This window comes from Hylobates moloch, unplaced genomic scaffold (genome assembly GCF_009828535.3).
Source record: "Hylobates moloch isolate HMO894 unplaced genomic scaffold, HMol_V3 SCAFFOLD_18, whole genome shotgun sequence".
NCBI classification, from domain to species: domain Eukaryota; kingdom Metazoa; phylum Chordata; class Mammalia; order Primates; family Hylobatidae; genus Hylobates; species Hylobates moloch.
Genome location: NW_026652293.1, coordinates 49962541 through 49983653, shown reverse-complemented (window position 1 = coordinate 49983653; position 21113 = coordinate 49962541). Strand labels below are relative to the sequence as shown.

The 21113-nt window shown below is 35.2% G+C and overlaps 1 protein-coding gene across 1 annotated transcript in view; it reads left to right on the top strand.

Moving 5' to 3' along the window:
• USH2A (usherin) overlaps positions 1–21113 on the top strand; it is a 798563-nt gene that overhangs the window by 127186 nt on the left and 650264 nt on the right. The window contains exons 10-11 of the mRNA XM_032136481.2: positions 4341–4536; positions 7312–7442. Of these exons, the coding sequence (XP_031992372.1) occupies positions 4341–4536; positions 7312–7442 (327 nt within the window). The remainder of the gene's footprint in view (positions 1–4340; positions 4537–7311; positions 7443–21113) is intronic.

Here is a 21113-nt window from a genome sequence, read left to right as displayed (position 1 = left end):
TTTATGAAGTGAGTTTCATTTTATATTTGTAAGTGGTTTTTATTGCAAATCATCACATAACAGTCAATTCTGAAGACTCTCCATAAATGTCACTTTGTGAATTGTTCTCATTCTGTTTCCTCTCTAAATTCCCTCAAGAACAACTTTCTTTGGACATTAATATCATTATTAATTGTGAATTGTCAGTTAACAGCTTAGCAATTGTCTATCATGCTCCTAATGCATGGATGACACAGAGAATATAAAGTCAATAACTTGTATTTCCTGAAAGATACATATACATAAGCCAATCATTCCAGTAGAGTGACAGGAGCAAGATTGAGGTATTAATAGAGTACTCTCAGAGATGAGAAGAGGGACAACTACCTTAGCCTAAAGTTTTGCAAATGGCTGTGGGGAAAAATAGTCTTTATCACTCCAAAAAGAATATTACAGTGGTATTTTAATTGACCATAGAGTTTAACTTGACCATTGTAAAATGACCAAAAGGGTGAATTATTTTTTACCAATTATTAAAATGTAGCACTACCTGATATGAACATTGTGACCTAATGTTTACATTCTTATTATTTTTTCTCCTTTTTGTCTTTTTCTCTCTCCCCAGCTAAGTAGAAAAAACTCACTTTGTTTTCATGCTAAAATTTTGGAAAACCATTAAACAGCAACACACTGGACAACTTAAATTCTTATATTTTGTCTTCTGCCTTTAAGATTGTTAAAGGAAGAAATTGAACTAGTGGGGAAAATTAAATACTGGCCAAAAAAAAATGCTTTTGACTAGTGTATGTTCCAATAATGATTATGAAATATGTCAAACTGTTCTAAAATACTAAATATTTGTTGCTATTTATTCTATATTAAAATAGAACAATAGAATAACCTTTGTTGTCCCAATGTGAAAATAGTTTTTAACAATGTTAATATAAAACAAACAGCAAAGGACCATTATCATGGATAAACAGAGAGACATTACTTTACATGGTTTGACTCTCCTGATTCATAATTTAACATGTAACTTTGGCATATGCTGGGCACTTAGGGAAGTCACATTAAGTATTTCACAGCAAATAGAGAGTGAGAAAAATGATTTCAGAAATCTTGGTATTTGCTTATTATAAATCTTATCTTGAATTTATTGTACTTGACATGAAATATAATTTGATAAAATGTAATTGGTTTTAGTGTGTGTGCAAAATGAGAATTTTATGATCATTCAGATATTAAAATTAACTTTATAAATACAAGTACATTTATTACCTATTAAGATTCTAAGGTGTATTTATTTTAATAAAAGTCTTTATAAAACCTAGATAAATCTCATTTATGATTATAAATGTAAAACTCCTGAATTTTTTTTACTTGGCATTATTTACTATTAATGATGTTGGGTTTATTAAAAAATGCAAGCACAGACTCCAATTAGCCTACTAACCTATTGTATAATTTATCAGTTCAATAGGTCAAACAATTAAATCAGAACATTTAATAAAATTGACAATTTTTTTTATTTTTTTTACATAAATCCATATTGGTTGTTTTGAAGTAACAATTTCTTCTTTAAAATGAAAAAAATTGTCTATGTAAAATCAGTAGTCAATACTATAAAAGCTGTAACATTATAGACATTTTCATTAAAATGAGTAAAAAGATAATTATGCCTATCACACTACTATACCACATAAATTAACTATTATGCTGAAAATTCTGTCCAATAAAGTAGGGGAAGGAAATAAATATAAATGTGTATTTAAAATTATGAACTAAATCTTCACTGTTTTACAGGCAAAGGAAAATTCTAATATCTGATAAAATCTTTGAAGTCAGTTAAAAAAGAAAATACTAAAGAAAAATGAATAATTTTCTCAAAAAGGACTATATCTAACCAAGAACTAGGTGAAGATTGTTTGGCATTACTAGTATCCAAAGACATAAATACTAAAACAGTAATTGACATATTATCTAAAATCAAAATATTGAAGATGTAACAATTATGGGCAGAACACAAGAAAATGGACATTCTCAGATATTGCTGGTGTATGAGTTTAATTTTTCTAGAAGGAATTTGACCATATTTAACAAAATCTTTAAAATGTCTAGACTCTTTGATAATGTAATTTCATCTCATAATTTTCTTAAGGTAATACTTAGATATATATCCACTCTCCATCCCCAAAATAAAATGGAAAAAAAATACTAAATGTGTAATGATTGCAGAAGGGTTGAATGTTATTTTATGAGAAATATAAGAAATAATGCAGCAAAATACATGATGTTTAATAATACAAAACTAGTAATACAAAATACATGATGTTAATAACACAATACCCACATATATTCATGATTTTGAAAAGAAAAAATATATGCATATAGAAATTTGAAAGAAATTGTCTCATGTTGACATTTTGACTTATCATTTGCTAGTCAAATTATCAGTGCTTTTAATTTTCTACCTCCTGCCTTTGTTTTATAAAGAATACTTTTATTATGTCTGTAGTTACACTAAACTCAGTTCAGCTGAATTGTTATTTAAATCTATGGAAAAAATTTTACTTTGTCCATAAATTGTATTTATATTAGAAAGTTAAAATAATTAATTATAAAACATATATCCAGGTTTTCTTATTTGTTCCAGTACATAACAGACCTATTACGTAATGTGAGTAAATTTTGTCTTACGGTTATACAGGCAGTTCTCTCCTTACACAATTCTGATATGCATGAATATCAGTTATCATAGTTTAGTTAAACTCTACCAGTCCTCCAACAATGTAGCTCAAGTATTGGGTAACATTGAATATTACTGTGAGTAATTACATAAACAAACATTGCTGCTGGCTCTGCAGTCCACAAATTACCACATAAAATAACAGATGCACATTGTGGTCAGTGACCAATTACGTTTATTTTTTTCAGTATCTCTTGGTGATTGCGCACTGCACATTTATCATTCAGTTTATTCATAGACAGAGAAGCATGTGGTTGTGTTGCCTCCTTGTGAGTGATAAACCCGAGCACTTTACAAACGCAGATATTCAAAAAAGAAGAGAAATCAGACAGCAAAGAGGAAAGCACTGCAAAGAAAGAAAATACTTGAAGTAAAATTCAGATTGAACCTAAGTGGAGTCATAGAAGAAATAGTTAGTACTGAGGCTTGAGAGATTCTGAATATGTAGTCAGAGCTACTTAGTGAAGGTGAACTTAACATAAGTGAGGAAAGTGCTTGCCACCAATAGGGTGAAGATGTCTTGGAGGAAGTGACACCCAAACACTTCACATTAGCGGAATTCTCACAGGTACTTCACAACACTAAAAGCATAAAAGTTAAAATGTTGGAAGCTGATTCAAACTTAGAAAGGAGCGTGACAATTCACCAAGGCATAGAAAAGATGTGGCTGCGTGCGGTGGCTCACGCCTATAATCCCAGCACTTTGGGCGGCGGAGGCGGGTGGATCACGAGGTCAGGAGATCCAGACCATCCTGGCTAACATGGTGAAACCCCGTCTCTACTAAAAATACAAAAAATTAGCCAGGCGTGGTGGCGGGCGCCTGTAGTCCCAGCTACTTGGGAGGCTGAGGCAGGAGAATCGCTTGAATCCACGAGGCGGAGCTTGCAGTGAGCGGAGATCATGCCACTGCACTCCAGCCTGGGGGACAGCGAGACTCTGTCTCAAAAAAAAAAAAAAAAAAAAGATGCTGGTGTTCAGTGTGGTAAGTTATAGGTGAGATGAAGGCAAACACTGTTCAAAGTACTTTTAGTGAGTATTTGACAAAGGAGTAAAACAACTGCTCCAAGTTTTTAATGTTTTAAATTACAGAGTACTAAATAAATGGTCGTTTTTACTGGTTTATTTCTTTTACATTTATAACCGGCAGTGGGGAGTTGTTAACATGTTGAAGTTTTACAAAGTCTTAGAACTATCATAACCTTCCCTGTTGATTATTAAGATCACTTTGCATGTTTGTAACACAAAGGATAAACACTTGAGGGGATAGATGCCCCATTTTCCAAGATGTGATGATTACGCGTTGTATGTCTTTTTCAAAACATCCCATGTAGCCTATAAATACATACACCTACTACGTACCCACAAAAAATAAAAATTAAGAAAAAAAAGATCATTTTGCATGGTTCAAGCTTGCATGGTCACTTTTACAATTCCACCCTACCATGCCCATAAATATGCTATTTCTGACTTATGAAATATTTTTCAAATAAAATCATTGCTGACTTTTAACTCACTGATATGTGCTTTACTTCTGGTGAAAGGCCTAACATATCAATAAAATGAAAGAAAATCACAGCTTTATTTTCTTTACTGTTCTGATATTTTTTGTTCTAGTGTGATCGCTGCTTGCCTCTTTATAATGACAAGCCTTTCCGCCAAGGTGATCAAGTTCACGCTTTCAATTGTAAACCTTGTCAGTGCAACAGCCATTCCAAAAGCTGCCATTACAACATCTCTGTAGACCCATTTCCTTTTGAGCACTTCAGAGGGGGAGGAGGAGTTTGTGATGATTGCGAGCATAATACTACAGGTAAGTAGCAAATAAATTCCTGAGTTGGTTTGGAGGCCTGTGTGCTTCTATCTACAATACATATTATTTTGAATTATGTTATTGCTATCTTATTTAAAGATGTACTTTCATACCTTGAAGTTTGAAAATCAAAGCTAGTTCACCAAATCTTCCTATTTCCAAATCACTAGGTAGTTTTCAGAAATAGCACTCTAGTCTTAAACTATATCTTTTCAGGAAAAGGATTTTGTTGTTGTTGTTGCTGTTGTTTTGTTTTGTTTTGTTCTTTAAAGAGTTCACACCATTTGATTAAACCACAGCTATATTTAGAATAACTCAGGAATGCTTACTTTGAACACATATCCTTAAAATAAGTTTCCTTTTGTCCCCTTTATTGTTCTTTATGTCTGGATTCTCATGTGGAGATTGCATTCATTCAGATTTGGCATGGACACTGGTAATCTAAGAATATTCTTTTTGAAAACACTAATTAAATGGAGTTGATGATAATCAAAGTCCTGTTCTAAAACTACAAAGCCTTTGACTAGTCGTTGAAAAATACCATCCTTTTTTTGAAAGGCAAGAGATGGCCAACATCTGAATTTGTAAAATATAATAGCGTATGTCTGATGGGTTTCAAAGTGGTACTCTTAAGCATGAATCCATTTATCAGCTGATTATTGATAACTTAAATATCACAAGATCTTAGGTAGGTGCTAGGGAAATGAAGATGAATAAGACAATGAATTTTCTGTCTTTGGGTTATTGTACAGTGGGAAAGACAGACTATTGAAAGGAATGATTACAAAGTTGTCTGATGATTGCTAAGATAGGGCAAGGACAGTAGGAGTTAACCAGTTGAAGGATTAGGATGGTGAACTAAGGCTTACAGTTAGGGAAACATTTTGTGCAGTGGCCTAGAAGAGAGAGAAACATGACACCTTTGAAAAACCGAAAGATGGGCAAATGGCTGGTGGTAAGAGATATTAGGAAGGAAGGCAGGGCAAGATCATAGAGGACTCTGGAGCCATGATAAAGCATTTGGCTTTTATCTAAGGTCAAGGAGATGACATTTAAGGGTTTTATATGGGAAAGGAGCATAATCAGTTACTTGTTATTAAAAGATACACCTGGTTATAAAGTAAAAAATGGATTGGAGAAGGTTAGAGTGGTTGGGGAAAACCAGTTAGTGAGGTGCTGCAATTATCCAGGTGAGAAATAATGTCAGAATACATTTCAGATGGTATGGATAGAGAGAAATGGATCCAAGAGATATTTGGGATAAAAATGTGAGTGTTTTGTGAGCAGAGTGTAGGCAAGGGAAGGAAGGAGAGCCAAGACTGATACCTAACATTACATTCTAGCTTGAGCAGTAGGCTCAACGTTGGTGCCAGCCATTGAGATAGAAAATACAGGAGGATTGAGATGAGGGAGGGGATGGCAAGTTCTGTTGTGGATATGTTCACTCGGTTTCCAAGAGACATAGGAGAAACTCCTGGGGGCAGTTGGAAACACAGTTCTGAAGCTCTTTTCTTCAAGGAAATCCTCTCATGATGCTTTAGAGAAGATCAGAATCACTTATACATGTTAGTGACAACTATGCTTATCATGGTTTATAAATGTGTATTACTCCTGGTATAATTTAGTTAAGATTCCTCTAACCTCCTAGACTGTAAGAGAGCTTTGTGAAAGAGATGCAATGGGTATTGTGTATTTAGTTCACTACTGTATTACACAGCACTTAGCACAGTATTTGGTACATAGTAATCACACAATAAATATTCACTAATTGATAAATAAAAGAGAGATTTCTAGATTGGAGATACAGATTTGGGAGTCAACAGCATATGGAAATGGAAATAGTCTAGAAATATTATAAATCAATTTAGTTTTTAACTAGCTCAATAGCCAATATCTATCAGAATATGAATTTTCATATTATTGATTATTGATTATTTCTGTAGTCTTCTAATATTGGGGCAATTTCAATATTTTTTGAGCAAAGTACATCATGTTTAAAGGGGGAATTGATAGTCTTGAGTTTTATTTCAGCTTATTTCAATTATCTTATATATTAGTCACATTCACTTTAAAAACTCCTTGTAGTTTAGGGTTTTTTTATTGCATAATATAGCAAAGAAAATTTGTAATTATAAATCATAAACTATAGGAATTACCTGATATATCTAACATGTCAGGCTATTCTAGTATTTAATATGAAAAGTACTTGGTATCTCTAAATATAATGAATTTCTATTTCAATCTTTGAAATGAAAAATAATGGCCACTAACATAATCATTTGTTTTTAATTGTGTTAACTACAGAATAATAAATTATATTAAGAGAAGTTTCCCATTTTACGTGATTGAGTTCTAGAAAAATATTTCCAATACTACATAACTACTTGCCTCTTACTATATAAGTATCATCTACCACATATGTAGAAATTTCTCCTACTGTATTGAATTTAGATAAAGTGCCTGGCCCCAGACATAAAGTTTTAAGTTTAGGAACAAACTCTTTCCAAATGTATGGGCCCCTATAAAGCACAGCTTTTTAGAAGTGTGATATTATATAACAGATGGGAGTTTAATGAAGTAAAGCACAGTTTGTAACAGGTTCATTGTTTCATATGCTCTGGATCACTAAATTGGCAGGTAGAGATGAAAGGTGCATTAAAATGGACGTCCCGAAAATTATAGAATTCCCTCAAAGGAATACAGTCTTTAATTTTGAATTATGCAGCTGATTTTAATGAATTAGAAGTCATAATGCATAACCTTTCCCTGATGCAGGAAGGAACTGTGAGCTGTGCAAGGATTACTTTTTCCGACAAGTTGGTGCAGATCCTTTGGCCATAGATGTTTGCAAACCCTGTGACTGTGATAAAGTTGGCACTAGAAATGGTAGCATTCTTTGCAATCAGGTGAGTTTTTCTGAGTATTTAAGGTAAAGGATTACTCTGTCCGCCAGAAACTTATTTGGATGTTATTTCACTAGTAGAATTGAAGACTGCATTTACCAGGAAATCCTCTATGTGCATTTGCATTTCAAAGAGATGGTTGTTCCTGTGCAACTTTTAGTATGGACATGAAATATAGCACTAGTTCGGTGGTCCTTTGCATATAAAAAGGCTTATTTTAGTTTTAATTTTACAAATGTCAAAAAATCGAAGGGTAGAGGTTCCAAGTAAATTGGGGTATATGTATTGGAATTATTGGTGAATTAATATTAATACATGATATAAATAAACAAGAATAGTTTCTCCAAAAATTCCACAGAAGATCATACAGCAAAAGTCACTTACACTTAGGGCCAGATGGAAATTATGATAGCCTCGCTTCTAAATTTCTTAGTCTAACTTTCCCTCTTAAAAGTACAATGGAGTTTTTATAATTTTAAAACATTCTTTTTACTTACATCACAAATATCGATGTCTAGCCTACATGCACACAGGTTCTAACTAACCTCAGTTCATGTATCCTACCTCAAGCAGAAAAATGCGCTTCTTATTTAAGCTGAAGTTTTTACCTGTTCTGGTAATACTAATAAGTGAAAATTGTGAAAATCGGTAAAGGAGAAATTTACTTTGAAGAATCAATTCAATGATTGTATTAATTTTAAACAATTATATATTCTGTTATAAATACATAAGGCTGGGAGCATAAACCACAATCCAGTTATAGAACATTCGTTAAAAAGTTATATTGTGAACATAATACATACAAGACAAAATATCTTTCTCATATAATTTTGAGAATTCATTAAAAATTGCTTTCCCAAATAAAAGACAAATATAAACCAAGACAAAATATAGATTCAAAGACCTTCAGAGTAACCGTCATGTGTTAATAAGGGGGCATTACATGCTTCATTAGAAAGCTGAAGAGTAGAAAAATTATTAATAAAGACAATTTCTACTATTTTTATTTTATAACATTGAGAGACTATTTTCTCAGAAAGTCATACTACAGTTTTCCATATATTAATTAGTAAACTCTGACTGTATCTTTATATTATATTTCATTTTTACACATCCACCCTGAGTTTTCAGCATGGCTATCTTTTGCTTATCATTCAAATATCGATATATCATATTTTGAGATATCTTTGCTGACCACCCAATTACAAAACATTCTCAGGTTTTTCATATTATCCCATGTTACTCTAATTACAGGCTTTGTAAAATTAATTTATTTGTTTACTTTTCTTCTCTCTGTCCAACATAAACAGAACAGTTTCGGTCATATAAAAAGCCCCCAATAAGTATTTGTCACATAAATGTTGAATGAATAAAGAGAGATTATCTGAGCACTGATCTTATAGTTAGATTGTTATTTTAAATGGTCATTACAATTATCTGAGCATTATGTAAATTTTCACTTGCAGAACAGTTTTTCTCCCTGAAAATCTAAGGTCAAGAGCTTTGTTGTATAGTATAGGAAGACTGTAAACTATAGTTTTACCTCCCAGAATCTCAGTTACGTGTCTAACCTACATGAGTTACAGTGCATCAGATTTGTCTCTCCATTTCACCATTCAGATCTACAAGAAATTGAAACCTGATTTTTCTGACCTCAAACTTCTATTTCAAGTCCATTTTATACTGGCTCTAGATTTCTTTCTTAACATCTTATAAAGTGGAGCTAATTATTGGATGGAATTATGAAAGATTGTACCATTTATAAGCAGGATATTAGCTGTAGATAGTGTTATTTTTTAAGTTGGAGAAATTTTTCTCTATTCCTAGTTTTTCTGAGAGTGGTTTTTATGAATGGCGTTGAATTTTGTCAGCTGCTATTTCTGCATCAATTATTATGATCACATGATCTTTTTTTTTCTTTAGTTTGTTAGTAACGTAGAATACATTGGTTGCTTTTCAAATGTTGAACCAGCGTTGCATCCCTGGACTAAAACCACCTTTGTGTGTGTCTTTGTGTGTAATTCTTTTCATATATTGTTAAATTTTATTTGCTAAAATTTTGCTAAGGATTTTACATCTGTACTCACAAGAAATATTGCTCTGTGGTTTTGTTTTTATATGTTGTGTTTGTTTCATTTTGTTATTAGGATAATACTCTCATAAAATGAATTATAAAATCTTCCTTCCTGTTGTTTTTCTATAAGAAATGCAGAACTGGTGTTAATTACTCTTTAAAGTTTACCCCATTCTAATACATAGTATTCTAATACATAGAGTACCCCATGTATTAGTCCATTTTTATACTGCTGTGAAGAAATACCTAAGACAGAGTAAGTTGTAAAGAAAAATAGGTTTTTATTTATTTATTTATTTATTTAGAGACAGAGTCTCACTCTGTCACCCAGGCTGGAATGCAGTGGCATGATCTCGGCTCACTGCCACCTCCACCTCTGGGGATCAGGCTATTCTCCTGCCTTAGCCTCCTGAACAGCTGGGATTGCAGATGCTCACCACCATGCCTGGCTAATTTTTTTTTTTTTTTTTTGTATTTTTTAGTAGAGACAGAGTTTCACCATGTTGGCCAGACTGGTGTCAAATCTCACCCACCTCAGCCTCCCAAAGTGCTAGGATTACAGGCATGAGCCACCACGCCTGGCCAGAAGAATAGATTTAATGGACTTACAATTCTACATGGCTGGGAAGGCCTCACAATCATGGCTGAAAGCAAAGGAGAAGCAAAGGCATGTCTTACATGGCAGCAGGCAAGAGAGAAGTGCCAAGCGAGGAACAGGGAAAGCCCCTTTTGAAACCATCAGATTTCATGAGAACTAACTCACTATCATTAGAACAGAATGGGAGAAACTGCCCCCATGATTCAATTATCTCCACCTGGTCTCTCCCACAACACTGGGGATTATGGGAACTACAATTCAAGATGAGATTTGGGTTGGGACACAGCCAAACTCACACTTGGCCCCTCCCAAATCTCATGTTCTCACCATTCAAAACAAAATCATGCCCTTCCAACAGTCCCTCAAAGTGTTAACTCATTCCAGCATTAACTCGAAAGTTCAAGTCCAAAGTCTCATCTGAGACAAGGCATGTCCTTTCTGCCTACAAGCCTGTAAAAGCAAAAGCAAGTTAGTTACTTCCTAGATACAATAGGGGTACAGGCATTGGGTAAATACATGCATTCCAAATAGGAGAAATTAGCCAAAACAAAGGGCCTACAGTCCCCATGCAAGTCTGAAACTCAATGGGGCAGTCATTAAACCTCAAAGTTACCAAATGATCTCCTTTGACTCCATATCTTACATCCAGGGCATGCTGATGCAAGAGGTGGCTCCCACAGCCTTGGGCAGCTTGGCCCCTGTGGCTTTGCTGGGTACAGCCGTCCTCCTGGTTGCTTTCACAGGCTGGCATTGAGTGTCTATGGCTTTTCCAGGCACACGATGCAAGGTGTTGGTGGATCTACCATTCTGAGGTCTGGAGGATGGTGGCCCCCTTCTCACAGATTCACTATGCAGTACCCCGGTGGAGACTCTGTGTGGGGGGGTCTGACCCCACATTTCCCTTCCACACTACCTTAGCAGAGGTACTTCATTCATTAGGGCTTTGCCCCTGCAGCACATCCTCTGTCTGGACATCCAGGCATTTCCATACATCCTCTGAAAGCTAGGTGGAGGTTCCCAAACCTCAATTCTTGTCTTCTGCACACCTGCAGGCCCAGCACCATGTGGAAACTGCCAAGGCTTGGAGCTGCCATTCTCTGAAGCAATGGCCTGAGCTGTATGTTGGCCCCTTTTAGCCAGAGCTGGAGCAGTGGGGACACGGCACCAAGTCCCTAGACTGCACACAGCGGGGGGGGCCCTGGGCCCATGAGACCATTTTTTCCTCCTAGGCCTCCAGGCCTGTGATGGGAGGGGTGATAAACATGCCCTGGAGACACTTTCCCCCATTGTCTTGGAGATTAACATTTGACTTCTTGTTACTTATGCAAATTTCTGCAGCCAACTTGAATTTCTCTCCAGAAAATGTGTTTTTCTTTTCTACTGCATTGACAGCCTGCAAATTTTTCAAACTTTTATGCTCTGCTTCCTCTTTAACACTTACTACTTAGACGTTTCTTCCACTAGATACCCTAAATCATCTCTTTCAAGTTCAAAGCTCTGCAGATCTCCAGGGGAGGGGCAAAATGCCACCAGCCTCTTTGCATAGCAAGAGTGACCTTTACTCCAGTTCCCCACAAGTTACTTATCTCCAGCTGAGACCACCTCAGCCTGGCCTTTATTGTCCATATCACTATCAGCATTTTGGTCAAAACCATTCAACAAGTCTCTAGGAAGTTCCAAACTTTCCCACATCTTTCTGTCTTCTGAGCCCTCCAATCTCTTTCAAACTTTCCCACATTTTCTTACCTTCTTCTGAGCCCTCCCAACTGTTCCAGCCTCTGCCTGTTACCCAGTCCCAAAGTTGCTTCCACTGTTTTGGGTGTCTTTACAGCAGCACCCCACTACCCAGTACTGATTTACTGTATTAGTCCATTCTCACTCAACTATAAGAACAAACCTGAGACTGGGTAATTTATAAAGGAAGGAGGTTTAATTGACTTACAGTTCCTCAGGGTGGGGGAGGCCTCAGTAAACTTACAATCATGGCAGAAGGGGAAACAAACTTCTTCACATGGTGGCAGCAAGGAGAAGTGCCAAGTGAGGGTGAGGGAAAGTTCCTTATAAAACCATCAGATCATGTGAGAACTCACTATCAGGAGAATAGGATGGGAGAAACTGTCCCTCACGATTCAATTAACTCCACCTGGTCCCTCCCACTACATATGGGGATTATGGGAACTACAATTCAAGATGATATTTGGGTGGGGACCCAGCAAACACATATTGCTCCAGTAAAACTATCTCAGATTTCTTTGGAAACAGAAATAATTTATTATTAATTCAAAATGAAATACTACATATATATGTACATATATATGTGTGTATATATGTATATCTATAGAGAGAGAGACAGAGAGAGAGATACAAGGAAATGAGAGTCATATTAACATCATTAGGAATTTAATATCATTAGAAGACAGTTGAGAATTACCTTAAAATCCCAAAAGAAGACATTTTGAAGAAAAGCTTGATACCCAGTTCTATCCAAGCTATGGCACCAACATGAAGTTAAGATTCTTTTTGTACTGAGAGATGGTCAAAACATTACCATTCATAACCCCATATTAAAATATTTAATATGCAAAGTGAAAAAGGAATGTAAGACTGGGGACAACATTAAACAAAGGAAATGACAAACAATTATGATCCAAAGAAATAAATACATAAGACAAAAAATATTTTCAAAGTATCCATTGGTCTTTATGGTCTTCAAGGATCGTTTCCTTACATAGGTGTTTAATAATTCAATTTTATTTAAGATCAAATCACAATTTTTTGTTTTGTACTGAATAATTTTCATGTGAACATAATACAATTAGTTTATATTAAGTATAAGGTTCAATCCATAGGCAAAGGATATATGACATAATGGCTATGAAATGAAAAATAATATAAAATTGATTATATATGGATGGATAGATATAAATTTAGAAATTATGGATAAAAAAGAAATAGTAAAAGATAAAAATGCATTAATTTCTCTAAATTTCAAGTAGAAAGTCATTAGATATTAATTAGGTATGTTATTTAGAGATAAACAAATAACAAGTAGAGGGCTAAAAATACTAATATATCCGAATATTTCAGTGAGAAACTGAATGCTTTTTTCCTAAGATCAAAAGCAAGATAACAATATCCCCTAACATTGTACTGAAAGTTCTAGCCAAGAAAATGAAATAAAAGACATTGAGATTGGAAAAAGAGAAGTTATTTGTATTTGCATATGGCATTATCTTATAGATAGAAAATCCTAAGGAATTAATTCAAAAGTATTAAAACTAATAAATTCAGGCTAGGTGCGGTGGCTCATGCCTGTAATCCCAGCACTTTGGGAGGCCGAGGCAGGTGGATCACAAGGTCAGCAGATGGAGACCATCCTGGCTAACATGGTGAAACCCCGGCTCTATTAAAAATACAAAAACAAAATTAGCTGGGTGTGGTGGTGGGTGCCTGTAATCCCAGCTACTGGGGAGGCTGAGGCAGGAGAATGGTGTGAACCTGGGAGGTGGAGCTTGCAGTGAGCCGAGATCGTGCCACTGAACTCCAGCCTGGGTGACAGAACTACATCTAACAACAAGAACAACAAAAAACCTAATAAATTCAGCAAGGTTGCAGAGTACAATATCAATACACAAAGATCAGTTATATTTCCATATATTTGCACTGAACAATCTGAAAATAAAGAAAACTTCTTTTAAAATATCACCAAAAGATTAAAATATTTAGGAAAACATTTAGTAAAAGAAGTGTAAAATTATATTCTGAAAACCATAAAACATTGCTGAAATAAATTAAAGAAGAACTAAATAAATAGAGTGACATCCCATGCTCATGTATCAGAAGACTTAGTATTATTAAATTAACAACACTCTCCAATTGATCTAAAGATTTGTTGTCATCTTTGTTAAATGCCCACCTTACTTCTTTGCAGACATTGACCAGATGATCCTAAAGTTTGTATGAAATTTATGGGACTCAAAAATGTCCAAGACAACCTTGTAAAAGAAGAGTTGGAAAACTCACCCTTCCCAACTTCAGAATTTACTATAATCAAGACAGCATGGTACTGGGATAAAGATAGACATAGAGACATATTCACTGAAATAGAACTGAGAGTTTAGAAATAAGCCCTCATATTTATAGTCAATTGATTTTTGACAACAGTGCCAAGACAGTTCAGTAGAGAAAGTGTAGTCTTTTTAACAAATAGTCCTGGGACAATTGTGTTTTTATATGCAAAAGATTGAAGTTGGACTCCTACCCCACCTCACGTATAAACAAATTAATTCAAATTAAACAAAATATTGAATATAAAAGCTAAAACTATAAAATCTTGAGAAGAAAATATAGATGCAAATCTTCATGTCCTCAGATTAGCCAGTGGCTTTTTAGATATGGCACCAAACGCCTAAGAAACAGAAGATAAAATGTGTAAATTGGACTTCTTTAGAATTAATATTTCAAAGCACACCAACAAGAAAGTGAAATAAACAACCCAAAGAATTAGTTGCAAAGCATATAATAAATATGTAATAATGAAGAAAATATTTGCAAAGCATATATCTGATAAGAAGCTTGTCTAGTATATATGAAGAACATGAAGTGAATAATCAAAAGACAAATAACTCAATTTTAAAATGGGAAAATAATCTGAATAGATATTTCTCCAAGGAAGATATAAAATGATGAGCAAGCACATAAAATTATTTTTGACATCATTAGTCATCAGGGAAATGCAAATCAAAACCACTGTGCAAGCCCACTTCCCAACCAGTGGGATGAATACAACTCAAAAAAAAAAAAAAAAAAAAAAAAAAACCAGACAAAAGCAAAAGTTAGTGAGGATGTGGAGAAATTGGAGTCTTCTCATAGACTGCTTATGAGAATGTAAAATGTGCACCGACTTTGGAAAATGGCTTGGTGTTTCTCAAAATATTAAAGATGGAATCACCATATGACCCAGAAGTTTCACTCCTCTGTATGTATCATATATCCTCATAAAATCTTATTGGTGAATGTCAATGCCACATTATTTATAATAGTCAGAATGTCCATCAACTGCTGAATGAATAAGTAAAATGTAGTATAATCACACAATGGAATATTATTTTACATTAAAAAGAAAGAAAGTACTGGTACCTGCTACAAAATGGACTCAAGTCTCAGAAATTAGAGTAGGGGAAGGAAGAGGAACGAAGAAGAGAGAAAGCTTGTTTTGTTTTGTTTCCAAGTGCAAAAATTTATTTTAAAAATACATGGAAGGAAAGACACGCTTTAAAATGTTAACTTTTTTGGTTTTAAAAACATTTTTCCTTTTATATAAACTTTTTTTCTCTTTCCAAATCTGCTTTATTTATAAGTTTTATAGTCAGAAAAAAAGGAGAATTTTCATTCAACCTGATATATAGCCAGAGAGAATTACACATAAGAATAGGAATGTAAATAAGAATGATAGAACTGTTTTCTGACTTTAAAACCCCACATTGTTTATCTTTAAATCACATGCATATATTATCTTAATTTTTATTATTTTATCATGCTCCAAGTATAGAGACAAAGTTTATGGAATATCGTTACATGTGGAGATATTGTGTCAAGTCTACCTTGCCTAATTAATGTTATAAAAGATTTCTAAAAATGTTTCCAGACATTGTCAATAGGATAACAGAACACACACTAAAAAAGTTGTCAACAATGTCAGAATTATAAACTGCGAAATTGAATTCAAGGACATTTACAAAATTCATGTAATTTCAATCCTTAATAATAGGGAGCACACAAGGAAATTAGGCAGTAGTTCAAGTCTCATTTTATTATAATAACTTAGGAATGAAGCCAGCCCCAAACGGCCTGAGTGACTGTGTCGTGCGCTCTATGTTCTGGAAGGGAACTTTCCCTTTGGCACTTGTCATTTGAAACTCAATCCAATCTCATAAGATATGGCATGTTTGCCTCATTCTTCCATAAGAAATGCTGTAATTCTTCCTTATGTGAATGCCAAAATCTTGAGAGGGGCATAAAGTAATGCTCTGAGTCACTGAATCCCAAAAATACTGATGCCAAAGTCAAGACACAGAGAACACCTAAAGCACAGTACTAATACTAATAAGAGAGAGGAAAATGAAGATTAATAATGATTATTGAGGAGTAACTAACATGGAATCCTTGGATCCCTTGGGTTACTATGTGAGTGTATAGTTTATGTCTGTATAAATTGAGTAGGATACAATTTATGTCTGTGTCATACAATTGTAAGTCTGTGTATTTTTCTTTTCTCTTTTGTCTCTATTTTTGAGGGTGAGAGCTTTCAGTACTTTCATCAGATCCAAAAGGGATACATGAACCAAAAAAGATGATGATTACTTCACCATGGAAGTCTATGTTATGAACAGCCTTGGTTATTAGTTCAGGTACATATAATGTGAGTTTTCCAGGATACCACTGCACTTCCCTCTTGTTTGCTTGAACTTAATGCATGAATTACTTGACATGCATCCTGAGATGGAGGTTAACTCTCCTTTTCCATTTCCTCCTCTAGTGTGACTTAAGTTCAGGTCAATCAAATAGAGTCCCAGGCCTAGATGATGCCTCTTCTGTACTTTGACATATCTGGAGAAGGATCTGTGGATCCACACCTAAAGTGCATACATCTAGAGATTTCAGTCTGATCCTGACCCAAGGTGGGAGTTATCCGTTTGTCTCCATCCTTTCCCTCCACCGACCCCACTCCTCCACATATTTGCTGGTAGTCCTAGAGTCCCTGCTATAGCCACCTTCACAGGTGATGGTGATAAGGTAGGGAGACCAGTGAAAATCCCTAACATAAGTCCCTGGCATATGGCCTGACTCATGTAGAATGCATTCAAGAAATATTGTCTGAGTGCTTTCTTGCTTGGGACTTTTTTCATCCCTGCTACCTTCTCTCCCGTTTACTTTGCTTGTTATTGGGTTGAGCTGAGGAAGCCATGGGGGTTCAGCCACTATAGTCAAGATGGTGGTCGTCAGCTAGGGTAGTCCTCAAACTTTTAATGCATATGTGAATATCCTAGGTATCTTTTTAAAAGACAGATTCTGATTCAGGAAGTTTGGGGTTGGGGCTCAGATTTTACATTTGTAAAAGTTCCCAGGTGATACAATTGCTGCTGATCTGTGAACCACTTTTTGATAACCAAGGAGTTAGAACACTGTCTATCAAAGATATGTAGACCAAAGAAGTTGAATGTAGATGGGGGTGGGGGAGATGTGAGTGCGTGCTTACGAGCACATGTATACACTTGGTCAGTTGTGGGTTACTTTGCTCCATCCTCTGAATCCCATCTTAAAAGCAAGTGGTTTTCCAAGTTGTCCAAATTAAGTTAGGCTTGAATTGTGCCCTGGGCTCTACCTTTAATATTAGAGTATATAACCTAATAGCCATTTTTAAAAGGAAATAAAAACAACAAATAAGGGAATTAAAAAGTTGTCTGAAAACCAAAAATACAGTTGTAATTATATAAAAAGAGATAAGAATAGCAGACTGTAATGCTCAATAAAGCATCAATACGTTACTGCAATAGCACCAGAACAGAAATAAATGATTAAGAGATATATAAAAGTAGATTAATAAGAAAGGAGACTGAGGTTGAAATGAATTAGATTAAATGGAAAGGCATCAGTGAAGGAAGCATTTCTAGGTCTGACCTATGGAAGATGGAATAATAAGGAACAGAGACCCTACTCATGAAAATTGATTGTTCTGCTGAAGTGATAATTTTCAAAAAAATACATTTAAAGTTTTTGAACAGAATATACTTTCTCTGCATAATGTACCATTTTTCTGCAGTTCATTAATGGTTTCTCTTCTGTTCAGAATTAGGTATTTGTCATTAATTACCATAACATGTCCAAAAGTCATCAGGTGAACTTTCCTGAAGTATATTCTTATATTTTGTATGACTCAAATATTAAAGTGTACAAATAGAAAAAATAAGTATTGCATAAGTTTCCTTAGCTTATGAGAAACCTGACCATGAATAGTATGATCCATGGATATTGGATGTATACATTGAGGTGGTGAAGGATGTGAAAAGAGGGGAGTTTTCCCAGAGCTTCAATAGAGACAGAAAGGTCTTGGCACAAGCCATGCGGTCTCTCCTTCAGAGAATTAGGGAAGTTTAGTAGTAATATTTCTCATAGAGCTGGTAAATTGAGTAATATCTGATTATTCTGAGATTGTAGAGGATGAGATTCACAAAGACAGGAACAAAGGTCCTGGGGTATAAATGGGAAAATAAAGGAAAAATTAATCATAGCTGGATAGGAAGGTTAGTATTGAGGGAGTTATCCAAGAATCAAGGTTGTGACAAACTGCCTGAAAGTGAAAATAGATGGAGTTGTAACTGAGATGAGGTCTTAGCCTCCAGTTTATGTTGAGTTCCACATGTTTGAATACATCTGACATCTTCTTGGGAACAAGCTCATCACAAGGGCCCAGGTATACAAAATTGGCTAAATACTAATACCTCAGGCATTTAAGGCTAGATTCAATAGCCTTAAATAGCCATAATAGCACTAGCAGAAGCATTAGGTAGTGACTGGATATTGGAAGAACTGATTTAACTAGTAAGTGCAAGATAATGCAATACAAGGCCCATTGCTTTGCTACCAATAGCAATGTAGTTAGAATAGGCTAAACAGATGTAACAAACCCCCAAATATCTAGTGGCCCAAACAATATATAGGCTCATTTGTTGCTCATATAACCTCTCCAAGACAACTGTTCCTACCTCCTTGTTGGATCTTCTCTTTGTGACAATTCAGGGACACATGCTCCTTCCATTGCCTGGATCTGCCTTTAACTAGGGAAGGAAAAGACAATGTGGAAAACAACTTCCACTTTTAAAATGTTTTGGTCCAAAAGAGATGTGCATCGCTTCTGCTATCATTGCCATTGATGATAGCTAGTCACATTGATAACTAGTTATATAGAAGGCTGAAGACATGTAGTCTCTAGCTGGGTAACCACTTTGCAGCTACAGTTGTGTACTATTGAAGACTAAGGAGAATGAGTCTTGGTAGGGAGCATGTCATCTCTGCCTAATACTCAGGCAACAGAAGGTAGCCCAAGAGTGAAAGGGGCATTCTCTTCTTTTCTACACACAGAACAGGATAGCTTCTGTTTAATGAGGACCTCTGAGAATAGAGTACCCCATCAGCATCTCAGTGGTGCCAAGCCATTAATATTGGTGGGAGTACCTTCTTGGTGGTGGACCCTGTAATAGTGGTAGATGCACCTGTGAAAGCATATATGATAGCAGCATGTATCAGCAAGAGAGAATTGGATATAGGAGGAGAAACATCTTGTGTGCAAGGTTAAAAGGTTTGTTCATGAGCACATGTGAGAGAGAAGCCCCAGGAACAAGGAAATGAGAAAACAATTACTGCCCCCTACATGTTCCCACATGTTGTGGGAGCAACCTGGTGAGAGATGATTGAATCATGGGGGCAGGTCTTTCCTGTGCTGTTCTTGTGATAATGAATGAGTCTCATGAGATCTGATGGTTTTAAAATGGGAGTTTACCTGCACAAGCTTTCTCTGCCTGCTGCCATCCATGTAAGACGTGACTTGCTCCTCCTTGCCTTCTGCCATGATTGTGAGGCCTCCCCAGCCATATGGAACAGTAAGTCCAATAAACCCTCTTCTTTTGTAAATTGCCCAGTCTCAGGTATGTCTTTATCACCAGTGTGAAAACAGACCAATACACTGGCTTATTTAGGAACAGAATATAATCAGCCTCCTTCATTCCTCACCTGCTAAACCAATGTGCTGATCATTTCTAGAGGCAAGGACACTCCAAGAATCAAGAAAGAGCCGATGATGAGGCTTCCTAATATTCTCCTGGACTGGATGTTGTCTCAGCTTCTGCTGAGCCAAAGAACCTGGCCTCTACCTTGACTTACCCACATGTTGTTTTGGTGCCATGTATCGAGTGCTGCATTTTGGGGTGTACAAGACAGATTGGCATATTGCTAAAAATGTGTCAGGACAGAAACGACAGAAACTAGTCTGTAAGATTCTCATAGGTTCCACTTGTCTTGCACTCATCATGTACAAAAATATGCCAAGCATTCTAGTTCATTAATTCAGTCCTTACCAAAGCTGGTAAAGCAGTTATTAATTTATCCATTGTAAAGTTGAGGACACCCAGCCTTTTGGAAATTAAATAACTCCTCCAATATCACACAAGTAATAAGGAGGTTGTGCAGAAATTGAAAACTTGTGAATTTCCAAAGCTCATGCCCAGCTGGAGGTTAGAGACATAGGGTTCCTACCTAAAAATGTGTTCCTAGCACTCATCATAGTGTTCAGCACTTAAGAGGAACCCTACAGCAGATCGCTAAACTGGGTATTTACTTACACTATCCAAAAGTAGGAAGGAAACATACCCATTTGTTTGTGAATTATTGTATCAAATCCTATTAATTTCATCCTAAATATTAAACAAAATTCCTAAATAGGAAATAGCAATGTTCATATAAAGAAGCAGGAAATTAATTTATTGGAACCAACACATTCCTCAAATAGAGATTTGGTTGATATTAGAGACTTAATGTACCTCCCTTAGTGCTTAATGTATAACAGTGATTCCACTTATCTTACATATATAACCTAAGAAATTTGAATATTTTGTAAAGTTACTTTTTAGAAAACCTGACTTATTTGTTTTCATTATCATCTCAGATGGATACCTTCCTCTCAAAATATATTTGGAATTTATATTTTCAAGTATTCAATTAACTAACATATTAAGTAGGCATTCTCCTATGTAAGTTCCTAGCAACTTTTACCACTTGTACTAAAATAAAAAAGATAGTTAAGCCAAATGAGTTAACTTTTCTAAAAGTGTATCTTTATACAACATTAACTATAGACATGGAAAATACATTTATTCGTGTTAGAAATAAATGCTTCTGTGAGATCTTTCATTTTGATAAGTCAAAACACCATCTTGTTAATAACTAC